At 37.2% G+C, this 14345-nt stretch overlaps 2 protein-coding genes across 5 annotated transcripts in view; one reads left to right on the top strand and one right to left on the bottom strand.

Moving 5' to 3' along the window:
• SIRT1 (sirtuin 1) overlaps nt 1-5733 on the bottom strand; it is a 64960-nt gene extending 59227 nt beyond the window's left edge. For both annotated transcript variants that reach the window (XM_045437584.1, XM_045437588.1), the window contains exon 1: nt 5588-5733. The gene's annotated coding sequence lies outside the window, so the exon portion shown is untranslated. The remainder of the gene's footprint in view (nt 1-5587) is intronic.
• Nucleotides 5734-11690: 5957 nt separating this feature from the next.
• DNAJC12 (DnaJ heat shock protein family (Hsp40) member C12) overlaps nt 11691-14345 on the top strand; it is a 41600-nt gene continuing 38945 nt past the window's right edge. Inside the window, exon 1 of one of the 3 annotated variants that reach the window (XM_045437562.1) lies at nt 11691-11924. In XM_045437562.1, coding sequence (XP_045293518.1) covers nt 11847-11924 — 78 coding nt within the window. In that variant the 5' untranslated portion in view covers nt 11691-11846. The remainder of the gene's footprint in view (nt 11925-14345) is intronic. The other 2 variants (XM_045437563.1, XM_045437561.1) reach the window with 2 other exon arrangements.

The raw sequence follows: 14345 nt of genomic DNA, 5'->3' as shown, positions 1-14345 counted from the left end.
ACTTTAAGTGGGTGAATTATATGGCATGTGAAATGTGTATCAATAAAACTATTTTTAAAATATGAAAAGGTGTTCAACTTCATTCATGATTAAAGAAATGAGAATCAAAACAATGAGCAACCATTTTTCATTCATCAGATTGGATGAAATAATATTTTCAAGTCAATAATACTTATGATGGGAAAGAGTGTGGGGAAGTTAGTGCTCTTGTACACTGTTGGTGGGGATATAAATTGAGGCAATCTTCTCAGAGGGAAGTTTGGTAAGATCGCTCATGATTCAATATACACACACCTTTTTATTTAGTCATTCCACTTCCAGGAATTTATTCTACTGTACATTTATTGAGCATGAAAATAATTATTGCAACAATGATTACAATTGAAAACAGTGATTAAAAATTGAAAACAACTAAATGTCCATTAATAGAGAATTGAGTAAAATAAATTATAAATCCATATATAAATTCTGGGTTTGTGCTTGGTTAAACAAATGAAGTATAGAAACAGTATACATAACCTGCCACTCTTTTGTGTAAAAAAGGAAGAAAATAATAAGTATATGTGTATTTGCAAAAGGAAGGATACACAATAAATGAATATAAATGATTATCTGGTTGAGTGGGAACTAGGTAGATGGTAGAAGTAATTGCAAGACTTTCCATTGAATACCTTTTTATATTGTTTTATTTTTGAGCCATGTGAATATCTAAAAAATTAAATACAGAATATAACTGAAATAAAAGAATAAAGCTTATCCACAAAAAGTAAAATACAACCTGTACAAGATATATTAAGTGAAAAAACAAGTTGCAGAATAGTATGTACAACACTTTTTCATTTATTCAGTTAACAGATACCTTTTGAGTCCCTAATTTATGTTCTAGAATCTAGGGATATGAAGTAAACAAGGCAGCTATGGCTCTGGCTGTCATAAAGATTACATTTTAGTAGTGCATAAGTATGCAAGCACATAAATAAACAAAGGTAACAGAGACTGACTTCGGTAGGGAATATTTATTTGATGGATGTCACAAAAAGCCTGAGGAAGTGACAAATAAGCTGACACCCGAATGAGAAAAATGTGGGAAGAGTGGTCCAGGAAAATAATATAGTCAGTGCAAAGGTCCTAAAGCTGAAACAAGTTGGCAAGTTTGAAGATCTGGAATACAGTCTGCATAACAGGGGGAAGGTGGTAGGAGATAAAGTCACAGTGGTAGTCAGAAGATAGATCACGGTTTTAAATAAAAAGAATAATACATATGTTTGGGGCACCTGGGTGGTTCAGTCAGTTAAATGTCTGACTCTTGGCTTCAGCTCAGGTCACGATCTCACAGTGTGTGAGTTTGAGCCCCGCATCAGGCTCTGTGCTGACAGCATGGAGCATGCTTGGGATTCTCTCTCTCCCTCTCTCTCTGATCCTCCCCCATTTGTGTGCTTTCTTTCTCTCTCAAAATAAATAAATAAACTTAAAAAAAAAAGAATAATACATATATTCATATAGAAATTGAAAATATTTGGAAGGACACACAAACATCTTAACATTATAGAGGCGCCTGCATGGCTTGGTCAGTTAAGCGTCAGACTTTAGCTCATGATCACACGGTCTGAGAGTTTGAGCCCTGTGTTGGGGTCTGTGCTGACAGCTCAGAGCCTGGAGCTGCTTTGGATTCTCTGTGTCTCCCTCTCTCTCTCTCTGCCCCTCCCCTGCTGATGCTCTTTCTCTCTCAAAAATAAATAAACATTAGGAAAAAAAAAAGGAATCAACATTATTAAGTGACTATTTTGTTGGTGGGTATTGGGGATAATGGTCAATAGTACTCTTTAAATTTTATATCTTTCAGAGGAGCCTTGATTTTTAAAAGTATTTAAAAATGCATAAATAAAAAATATGCTTCAAAAAAAGTGTTTCTTAAAATGCAGAATGTTGAGTAAGAATCTAGTATGCAGTAGGAATCTAATACAGTGAAGCTTGTTGATTCCTTTGGTTCTAGTCCCTCTAGTGGCAATCACGAGGTAGTGCTGGTGGCTGTTTCACAGCAGGAGAGCTAAAAAAAACTTTAATGAAACTGACATACTCAGAAGATTGAATTCTTGAAATTGCATAATTCTTGCTAAATGGTGGGTGGAGAAAATCCCAAAATCGCTACAGTTATTTTTACAATCACCGCCTGTACATCATGAAGCAGGGGCCAGCAAAATCATCAGATTTTAAAATTAAAACATGAGGAAAATGCTATGGTTCTGTTGTCTTGCAACTGCATGGCTTAAATATCCAGGGTCCTGGTCACCATCTCTTCTGAGTCTTTTCTCGGGCTTATTACTGTTCTGTCTTCTCTCCACCTGGATAAATTATGTCTCTCTCCCTTCTTGGTCAGCTCACTGCTTCTACATAGCTTCTCCAACAATTCACTTTGTCCCCCCCTGCCCGTGCCGTTTTTTTTAAAAGTTTATTTATTTATTTTGAGATAGAGAGAACCATCGTGGAAGGGGCAGAGAGAGAGGGGGACAGAGGATCCGAAGTGGGCTCTGCATTGATAGCAGCAAGCCCCATGCAGGGCTGGAACTCATGAACCTGAGTTCATGACCTGAGCCAGTTATATAGAAATTGAGCCAACTGAGCCACCCAGGCGCCCCTCTTTTAAAAAAAACAAAAAACAAAACTTATTTATCTATTTTGAGAGAGCATGAGAGAGGGAGAGAGAAAATCCCAAGCAGTTACCACACCATCACTGCAGAGCCTGATTCAGGGCTCGAGCTTATGAACCCTAAGATCATGAGCCAAAATCAAGAGTCGGATGCTTAACCAACTAAGTCACCCAGGTGCCCCTAGTTACTCTCCTTTCTGACAAATCCTTTAATAATTCCTTGAGAGTAAAGGCACTAAGGTTAGAGGGGAAAGAACTGCTGAGTGTGAGTGTCAGAGTTTGAAAGGATCTCAAGTCTTTTGCTATTCCAAGTGTGATCCCTAGATCAGCGGCCTGCTTGGGATTCTCTCTCTCCCTCTTTGTCTCTGCCCCTCCCCTTCTCGTGCTCTCTCTCAAAATAAGTAAACTTAAAAAAAAATCTGTTATGGGCACTTGGATGGCTCAGTTGGTTAAGCATCTGACCTCACTCAGGTCAGGATCTCATGGTTCATGGGTTTGAGTTCCACATCGGGCTCTGAGCTGACAGCCAAGCCTGGAGCCTGCTTCGGATTCTGTGTCTCATTCTCTCTCTATCCCTCCCCTGCTCATGCTCTGTCTCTCTCAAAAATAAACATTAAAAAAATGTTTTTTAATCTGTTATGCTAATAGATGCAAACCAATAATTTAGTGACTTGTTTACTCACAAATGGCATATTAACCACTTTTTTAATGATCATTAAAATGAGTAATTTTTTAAAATTGGGGCGCCTGTGTGGCTCAGTCGGTTAAACATCCGACTTCAGCTCAGGTCATGATATCACGGTCCGTGAGTTCGAGCCCTGCGTCGGGCTCTGTGTTGAGAGCTCAGAGCCTGGAGCCTGCTTCAGATTCTGTGTCTCCCTCTCTCTCTGACACTCCCCCATTCATGCTCTGTCTCAAAAATAAATAAACATTAAAAAAAATTTTTTTTAATTGAAAATACACACTTAGTAAAAATTCCAAAGGTATGACAGTATATAGTAAAGTTAACCCACCATGCCTGTACTTGGGCCACCTAGTCCTCCTCTCTGAAGGAAAGTACTCTTACTTGTATATCTTTCTAGAGGCATTACTAGCATAGTTTAAATAGTTATTTTTTATTTTTAATTTTGCCTCAAGACAGGAATTTTTAGTAATGCCCCTTTCCTTTTTCTTTTTAATTTATTTTGAGAGAGAGAGAGACAGAGAGAGAGAGAGAGAGACAGAGAGAGAGAACACAAGCATGGAAGGGGTAGAGAGACAGGGAGAGAAAGAGAATCCCAAGCAGTCTCTGTGCCATCACTGCAGAGCCTGATGCAGGGCTTGATCTTACGAACCCTGAGATCATGAGCCCAAATCAAGAGTCCAACACCCAACCAACTGAGCCACCCAGGTGCCACTAGTCACTCTCCTTTTTGACAGATCCTTTAATAATTCCTTGAGAGTAGAGGCACTAAGGTTAGAGGGGAAAGAACTACCGAGTGTGAGTGTCAGAGCATGAAAGGATCTCAAGTCCTTTGCTATTCTGAGTGTGATCCCTGGATCAACAGGGACTTCATCTGGGTCATGGTCAAAAATGCACAATCTCAGACTTCACCCAGATATTCTGAAACAGCAGTTGGCCTTTAACCAGATCACCAGATCATTTGTATGAGCCTTTAAGGTTGAGAATCATTGCTCAAGGAAGTCAAGGAAGTATGGCTCAACAAGGAGCCAGTGGAGAGCTGATGCTAGAAATCAGGTCTCCTAACAGCCTTGTCATGTGCATTTTCCAATAGGCCAAAAATTCTGGCCAGGTAATTTGATGTAGTGTTTTTATGTATTTTCTTCACAATCGGCTCAAGAGTCAGACACAGCAGCAATCAAAGCAACTTTACCACTAGCATATAGTAGGAGCCCCATAATGGTGGTTTTTATATTTTCTGTCTTACTATTATTTTTCTAAATTAATAAAAACTTGACTTTTTAGAATTTTAGTTTCACAGCAAAATTGAGTAGTTTCCACATACCCTCTTTCCACACGCACAAACTCCCCACCACCATCCATATCCCTACACACCATTTTAACAACGGGATCACTGATTAAAACTTCAAAGCAATGTTTCAACAGCCTTTTTAAGGACTCTTTCACAAATTCTATTCGATGTCTGACTTAACAAAAATTCTCTGTTTTAACATATCCTGTACTTGTCTCAAAATGCTATTTTGTTCTCACAGCCAGGGAAGGATTTTATTAGGTTGTTTTACAAATTGGTGACACTGACATATTTGGAGTCTAAGGTCCTGGCAGGCTCCATTTATTTCTGCTGGATCGCATGCTGGAATGGAGCAGTAGATTCTGAGGAGCAGGAGTTGAAAGCTAGGAGCTAAGTCGAATCGAGGCCTTTTTATCACAGTGCACAAATGGTGTCCAGAATCCCAGCCTAAGCAGGGGGATGGGGGCCTGCGTTGTGGGAAATCAGGACGAAGTGTTGCAAGCAGTTTCTGGAACTTGGGTTTAGTGCCTTGAAAGCTCGAGTTCCAGAAAACCGCAAGGAAAAAGTGCCAATTTTGTTTAGCAGGACAGAAATTTGGCGTGAGAGTGTAAGGAAAAGCGAGAGGCAGGAGAGCGGCCAGTCTGAGGACAACTCTAGGGGCTGCCCAGAGCTCACCTATAGGCTGCCCAATTTCTTTTTCCTTTCTTTTTAAAAATTTATTTATTTATTTATTTTGAGAGAGAGAGAGAAAGAGAGAGCGAGCAAGCAGGGCAGGGGCAGAGACAGAGGGAGAGAGAAAGAATCCCAAGCAGGTTCCGCACTGTCAGCTCAGAGCCCAAAGCCGGGCTGCAACCCACAACAGCAAAAACCAAGAGCCAGACGCTCAACCGACTGAGCCACTAAGGCACCCCATAGGCTGCCTAATTTTTATTCTCGCTCAGCGCTTCTGAGGCTTGTGGTCTCTTACCTTCCAACTTTTCTCCTTTTTGTCTTGCTGACCTTAGCTGTTTTTTCTTTCCCACTTAAAGACTAGGCATTTGTAAAAAACCCCAAGACAGAAGCCACAAGTACTTCCGGAGGGATGGCTCCCAGAGGCCGGAAGTAACTGGGACTTCCCAAGATGCCCCTTTCCCTCTAACCCCTCTGTGTCTTGTGGGAGTTGTAGTCCCAGAGTGGGTGAGGCTTCTCAGACTTGAGGAGATTGGGTGTTTCTCTGATCTGGTTGGTCCTGAGGTTGGGCATCTGACTCAGCGAGTCTTGAGGTGTAAAGAACTTTAACTTTGTTAAAAAGTTCTAAGTGATTGCTACTATATATTTTGCACTATGCATTTTTAAAGGTTTTATTCAATGGCCATATGTAAATAAAACAAATGGTAGTTGCTCTTTGAAAATATTAAAAAGCATAACGAGAAATCAAAAATGGTGGGATGAATACATTGACCTGGTGCAAACAGTTCAGAAAAGTATTAACTGAAACTAAAAGCCTCTCTCTGTATCTGCCCAACTCCCCTCCCTTAAAAGAAAAGCACCATCTTTTTAAAGAAAAAAAAATTATAGGTGCAAATGTATACACTATTAAAAAGTACACAAAAGTGATAGTGCCTTAATACTCTTCTCAAACTTCCTTTTTCATTTGATAGTCCATGTTAGACATCTTTCCATACTGTACAGAAAGAGCTATGCTACTCTCTTTTTAATGGCTGTACAGTAATTTATTCCACAAACTGCCATCTTCGTCTCCATCTCATTGAGAGACATTTTGGTTGTTTCTGATTTTTCTTCTGCTGCAAAGACTGTTGCAATGATCACCTTGAACATATTTTGGTGTAAATCCGGGTAAATTCAGAGACAAAATTGCCCAGTTAACAAGATATAAGCTTTATTATATGTGCTGCCGAAGCGAGCACAACGAGATATAAGCTTTATAAAAGTTAATAAATACTACCAAATTGCCAAAAGGTGCCAGTTTACACTCTTAACTAGCAATGTATGAAGGTGTTTACTTCCTTACCTCTGCTTTAGGATTGGGTATTATCAAACTTTAGAAATTCCACTCTCTGAGAGGTGAACAATTTATCTTCTTTTAAATTTCCTAGTGATAAGTAAGGTTGCACTCCTATGTGTATCGGCCATCTATATTTCTGAGAGTAGCTGTATTCTCAGCCCAGTTTTCTATTGGATTGTTAACCTTGTTCTTATTGATTTGTCTGCACTTTTTGTAAGTTAGGGAAGTTGGTCTTTTGTCTATTATGGGAATTGTGAAATTGTTCTCCTTGTACATTATTAACCTGAATTTACTTTTGTATTTTTTTGTGCTGCACAAATGCACTTAATATTTATATACTCATGTTTACTAATTTTCTCGATGGCTTCTGGGTTATTTGATTATATGTAATTTATTTTGGCATAAGGAGGGACGGTTCTAGCTTTATCATTTCTCCAAATATTAGCCAGTTGGTCCCAACATGATTTTTGGTACCTTTATTGGGAGAAAGCCCCAATGGGCATTAACAATACACCGTAAAGGGGCGCCTGGGTGGCTCAGTCAGTTAAGCATCCGACTCTTGATTTTGGCGTGGGTCATGATTTCATGGTTCATGGGTTTGAGCTCCACATTGGGTTCTGCACTGACAGTGCAGAGCCTACTTGAGATTCTCTCTCTCCCCTCTCTCTCTCTGCCCATATCCTGTTTTCTCTCTCCCTCAAAATAAATATATAAACTTGATAAAATATATATATATATATATATATATATATATATATATATATATATATACCCTATAATGACATGGTGTGCTAGGTTTGAAGGTTAATTTCGGGGAAAGAGTAGAAATAAATAAGTGGCACTCCAACTTTTCTCAAAACATCTGCTCGCTCTTTCTTTATATATTTGTTTATTTGTTTTTTAAAGTTTTTGTGGGAACTCATTTTCTTTTTCTTTTTTATAAAATGTTTACTTATTTATTTTGAGAGAGGGAGAGAGAGAGAGAGAACATGGACAGGGGAGGGGCAGAGAGAGGAGAGAAAATCCCAGGCAGGCTCTGTTCTGTCAGCGCAGAGCCCCATATAAGGCTCAATCTCACGAACCATGAAATCATGACCTGAACTGAAATCAAGAGTCAGCTGCTTAATCAACTGAGCCACCCAGGTGCCCCCTGGTAACCTTTTATGTCCCCCAAAGTCTGGTAATATATTTTAAAGTAAGTAATGAAAACTTTTCTGAGTTAAAAAAGAGAAAACATTTCTGAAAATGATTTTAAAACCTGAGAATATAAGATATAAGACAAAGTTATTTCCAAAATCATCCTTTAGAAAAAAAGGTAGATTGCCTTATACTTGTAAACTTACAATATATTTTTTCATAATATATGGTATAAAACATGTAGATTAAAGTAAATTTTTAAATATTGTGAGGGGCATCTGGATGGTTCAGTTGGTTGGGTGTCTGTCTCTGGGTTTCAGCTCAGGTCATGATCTCACGGTTTGTGGGTTTGAGCCCTGCATGGGGCTCTGTGCTGACAGCTCAGAACCTGGAGCCTGCTTCAGATTCTGTCTCCCTCTATCTCTCTGTCCCTCCCCTGCTGGTGCATGCTTTCTCTCTCTCTCTCTCTCTCTCTCTCTCTCTCTCTCTCATTATTTTAAATAAATAAATAAAAACTTAAAAAAATGTTTAAACGACCACATGGTATACTACTGTATGTGGACATTATTTGTATGATTGCTAAGCATTTAATTTTCCTAAAATATGTTCATTGTATAATCATGTTTTGGTAAAAATAACCATCATTATTGCTATATCTTTGTTCTTGGTTATAATCTTTGGATAAGTTTCTAGGTATGAAATTTCTTAGACAAAGATCATTTAAAATCCTGACTTCTGATATGCCAATTTCCAATCCAGAAAGGATGTACCAATTTCTTCTGCTGCTGGCATATGTTGACTGGGACTCTTTACGAACTTAAATATTCAGAATGTGAAAACATGGTGGTTTAGGAGAAAGATTCTTCCAGTTGCATTCGAAAAACTGAAGAGAGTGCTTTACCAAAATTCCTTTCATAATAATCTTTTCTTTTTGTTCTTCAGGACAACTTCAAAGCATTGTCCTCACTGTTCTCAGGATCGAGAGTAAAAGAGCAATATTTTTTTTAGTCAAAGTTGTCTAGTGTTTATATAACTTTTTAAAAAAAATTGTGGTAAATATTTACATATATAACATAAAATTGGCCATTTTGACTATTTTAAATTTTTTTTTTTTAACGTTTATTTATTTTTGGGACAGAGAGAGACAGAGCATGAACGGGGGAGGGGCAGAGAGAGAGGGAGACACAGAATCGGAAACAGGCTCCAGGCTCTGAGCCATCAGTCCAGAGCCCAACGCGGGGCTCGAACTCACGGACCGCGAGATCGTGACCTGGCTGAAGTCGGACGCTTAACCGACTGCGCCACCCAGGCGCCCCCATTTTGACTATTTTAAATATACAGTTCAGTGGCATTGAATACATTGGCATAGTTGTGTGACCATCACCATCATCCATGTCTGCAACTTTTGTCATCTCTCCAAATTAAAACTCCATACCCATTAAACAATAACTCTCCATTCATCCCTCCCCTCAGCTCCTGGTAACCTCTACTTTTCTTTCTGTCTCTATGAATTTGACTACTCTAGGTATCTCATATACGTAGAATAATACAGAACGTGTCTTTGGCTTATTTGTGATTGGCTTATTTCACTGAACATAATGTCTTCAAGATTCATCCATGTTGTAGTGTGTGTCAGAAGTTCCTTCTTTCTGGATGGCTCTGTCGGTTAAGCGTCTGACTTTGGCTCAGGTTATGATCTCATGGTTCGTGGGTTCGAGCCCCATATCTGGCTCTGTGCTGACAACTCAGAGCCTGGAGCCTGCTTCGGATTCTGTGTCTCCCTCTCTCTCTCTCTGCCCCTCCTCTTCTTGCTCTCTCTCTCTCTCAAAAATAAACAAACATTAAAAAAAATAAGTTCCTTTCTTTTTAAGACTGAATACAATTCCATTGTATGTGTATACCACATTTTGTTTATTCCCATGTCAAACATTTGGTTTGCTTCTACTTTTTGACTATTGTGAATAATGATGCTATGAACATGGATGTACAAATACCTGTTAAAGTCCTTGCTTTCAGTTTAAAAAAATTTTTTTTTTTCAAGTAGGCTTCATGCCCAGCGCAGAGCCCAGTGCTGGATTTGAACTCATGTCCTTGAGATCAAGACCTGAGCTAACACCTGAGCTGAGACCAAGAGTCGGATGCTTAACTAACTGAGCCACCCAGGCTCTCCCACCTTGCTTTCAGTTCTTTTAGGTATATACCCAGAAGTAGAATTGCTGCATCATATGGTAACTCTATGTTTGATATTTTGACGACTTGTTACCATTTTCGACAGCAGCAACTTCACATCATTTTAAGGCCATTTGCCTGTTCTGGTCTTATTTCTGGTCTGTATTTTGTGATACTCAAGTAGGCCTCCAAATACCCCAAGGGATGTGAAGTTTCCAAAACAAAAATACTTATACTTTATTTTGTTTACTTATTTATTTTAGAAAGAGAGAGAGTGCAAGCAGGCAAGGGACAGAGAGAGAGATGGAGACAGAGAGAATCCTAAGCAGGCTCTGAGCTGTCAGAGCAGGATGCGAGGCTTGATCTCATAACCTAAGCCAAAATCAGGAGTTGGCCGCTTAATCCACTGAACCCCCCCACCCCCCAGGCACCCTGGAAGGGAAAGAGTATTAAGCAGACTCCACACTCAGTACCAAACCCGACAAGAGCTCAATTCCATGACCCTGGGATCATGACCTGAGCCGAAATCAGGAGTCAGATGCTCAACCGACTGAGCCACCCAGGCAACTCTATACTTTATTTTAAAATTCCATACAGAAATTTTAGAAAGAGAGGATATATAATGCAGGAATTGTAAAATGGTGCTTCAGTGCTTTATTTCATTTCCAAAATAAACTTTAAAAAAATGTGTTAGGTGAGCTCAGTGAAAATGTTTCTTTTTTCAAGGTGGTAATGTTTAAAGGGTTAAGGTGGTTAAAATGTTGTATCTGTGACCACTGACCTTCTTCTCTAAATCCTAGACTGACCTGCATATCCTAGGACCACAGTGAGCTGAAACACAGACTCCCTGAACTCACCCCAGGCTAGATACCTCCTGAGTTTGGACAGCCAGCTCAGGAATGATAGCACAGTGAATCAAACGTCGTCATCATACAATTCTACTTCTCACTGTCCTGTTTTATTTCCTTCATAGCATAGATCACTGTTAATTTTTTTTTAATGTTTATTTATTTTTGAGAGAGTGAGAGATATAGCGTGAGCAGGGGAGGGGCAAGGAGAGAGGGAGGCACAGAATCCAAGGCAGGCTCCAGGCTCTGAGCTGTGAGCACAGAGCCTGACCTGGGGCTCAAACCCATGAAATGTGACATCACTCCTGAGCTGAAGTCGGATGCTTAACCAACTGAGTCACTCAGGCACCCCATAAATCACTATTTTAATTGATCTTGTTTATTTGCATGTTTCTTGTCTATCTCCCTCCATCAGAATGTAAGCTCTTTGAGAACTGAGACTTATTTACCACACCATTTCCTACAACTGTGCTGGACATAAAATAGATTCTCAATAAATACTTGTTTAATGAGTAAATTATCAAATGATTGAAAATGTGCTCTCCTAGTCTATTTCCTTCTACTCTTAGACTGTTTGAAAAATTATGAAATATTCTAAGCACTCAGAAAAATGCCCACTACTCAGATTTAACACATTCTAAGATTTTTATTACATTCCTTCAAAGTTTCTTCTATTTCTTAAAAAAAAAAAGAAAAAGGTAAAAATATACAGGCGATGGAAAAATAGCTAATTTGGGGAGTACGTAAAAATGAACAGTTTTTGTCAACCTATGAAGGGAATGCTTCATGTGCATTACTTACACAAACTGAAACTACAGATCCCAGGCAGCACTGCAACAGTTAGGCACGTGACTTATTCTTTTCTCTTCTGCCAACAGCCAATGAAAGGTAGAGTTTACAAAGGTCTAGGATGACATCTGTTATATGGACTGTGGCCAGCCTTAAATCTGGTTATTGCTGTTTGGAACGTGCTGCTGAAAATCAGACTTAAAAAGGCTTTTCCTCTTAATGCACAGCTTATTCTGTCTCTTGTTTCACAGGGAAGAAAAGCTGATTTAGTAATTGAAATGGATGCAATACTAAATTACAGGTCAGAAGATACTGAAGATTACTACATGTTACTGGGATGTGATGAACTATCTTCGGTAAGACAGTGGATAATGCTGTTCTTTTTCACAACAGGTTTTCAAGTTTTTATTTAAGGTTTTAACTTTGAACTTTTAGTCACATTGCCTAAAAACCTAATCTTACATTAAAGTACGTTTGGCTTAGAGAAAGTTAAGGATTTAAATCCTAGATCTTTACTGGAGTAGTGTCCTTTTGTGATATTACAGATGTTTCTGATTGAATATGTGTATTTGGGCACATGGCCATAGACTCTATTTCAAATATACTAAAAATATATATTTGAAATTTTATTGTAATGCTGTTGGCAGTGTTTTACAGAACACATAAGCTATATCTTTACTATGGTAATTTATACTATAATTGAGATGAAATGTAATTTTCTAGTAATTAGTGATTTTAAAATATTTTATTAAAATATGTACTCTTATATGAGCAGTTAAATTATGTAGACCAAAAAATATCCTTTTATGTTAACATCTTAACTTAAAAATTACTTAAAAGGGTGGCTTCTGAAACCAAACATGTGAAAACTCTATAGTTGTTCACTTGATCTACAATGAAATAATGTTTTTAAAGGGCCACATAGACAATGATGAAGGTTGTAAAAGTTTTTAAAATTATGGAAAACTCTAAATTTCATATATTAAAAAATATGGAAAACTCATTTATAATTCTATCTCCCAAGATATAATTATCTCCCAAGGATAATACTATTAATGTTCGGTATATTAAACTTCAGTCTTTTTCCTATATATATATATTTAGAAATATGTTTGGGAAGATATTATATATTTACTTGTTGATTCCTGCTTTTTACCCACTAACATTATAACAAGGATTTGTCCATGCCATTAAACACTCTTCATATGTATTTTAATGTTGCATATTTCGTTTTATTGTTGTATCACAATTGATTATTTTCTTATTGTTAAGTATTTCATTGATTCCTAGTTTTCCAATGTTTTAAATACTATTGAGATGAATATGAAGTATATTTCAATTATATTATTGAATATATTATCTTATATTTTATATAATAATTACTAAAATGTTTTATTACTAAAACATAGCTATTAATATTAATATTTTCAAGCAAAATATTTTTCTATTTATCTTTGTTTCATAAGGCTGGAGTTTAGTAATAATATGTGCTTAATTTTGTTTGGAAAATAGAATGTGACCTTGGACACAAAGGATTAAAATTTCTATCTTCATCACACTGAGGAAGTCATCTTAAGTATCTTGTAGTTAAACACACACACACACACACACACACACACACACACACACCACACCCCAGATTATAACACTCTTTTAGTTGCATATTTCCCTTTAGGATAATATGTTATTCTTGTTTATTTGGTGGTGATTTACTTACAGCAATTAAGAAAGCTTATTACCATTTTTACTATCTTTATTATGAATTTTGCTATTGCCAAATAATTTTTGAAGGAGATTTTTAAAATCAAAGGAACGTCACTTAACTCGATAAGCTTCACAATTTAGATTTTACAAAAATGTTGTCATGCTAAGTTATAAGGTAAAGGTTGTTCTATTCCCATAATAAATGTCTAGACCTGATTAGTCAGTCTTTTATAGTTATGTGATTGTTTCCTCAGTCTTTGAAGGAGAAAGAGCATTAGTTTTGAAAAGACTTAAAAAAAAGTTTGTATTATTTATAATGTTTATAACAGTGTCCTTTCGTTATAGTCAGCCCTTTTGTTACCAGTTATAGTCATACTTCTCTGTATGTACTGTGGCATGTATGAAAAGGAGAATAAAAGCATTGTCTTGCAATTCTTTCATTACTGATTCTGTCCCTGCCATAGATGTTTAAATTACAATCATTTATTTAAAATGAAATGATCTGTCACAATTTTGTCAATTCTTTTTATATGTATCTTTTCCCTCTTTTCATATATATCTTTCCCATTTAAAAATATTTCAATTACATTTTTTTTAAGTATTTAGTGTGACATTTCCTTTATTGATTTGTATTGGATGGATTTCTTTTGCTTCAAATATTCCTTGATTTGATGCTTTAAAAAATTGACCAGAAATGTTCATACTCAAAAGCATTTAGGAGCACCTAGCTGTGTTAGTTGGTAGAGTAGAAGACTCTTGGGCTCAGGGTCATGAGTTCAAGCTCTACATTGGGCATGGGCCCTACTTAAAAAAAAAAAAAGAAGCAATTTAGCAGTTATAATTTCAAAGCGACTTAATATGTTGATTCTATTTATAACAACTGAGTTGAGCCACACACAAAATTTTTTTGCTTTAGTATATAGTTCTTACAATTTATTTATTTGTTTGTTTGTTTATTTATTTAAAAGTTTATTTATTTATTTTGAGAGAGAAAGAGAGAGAGCAGGGTAGGGCAGAGAGGGAGGGAGAGAATCTCAAGCAGGCTCTTCACTGTCAGCATACAGCCTGACACG

This window comes from Leopardus geoffroyi, chromosome D2 (assembly GCF_018350155.1).
Source record: "Leopardus geoffroyi isolate Oge1 chromosome D2, O.geoffroyi_Oge1_pat1.0, whole genome shotgun sequence".
NCBI classification, from domain to species: Eukaryota; Metazoa; Chordata; class Mammalia; order Carnivora; family Felidae; genus Leopardus; species Leopardus geoffroyi.
This window is presented reverse-complemented; position numbering and strand designations above follow the sequence as displayed.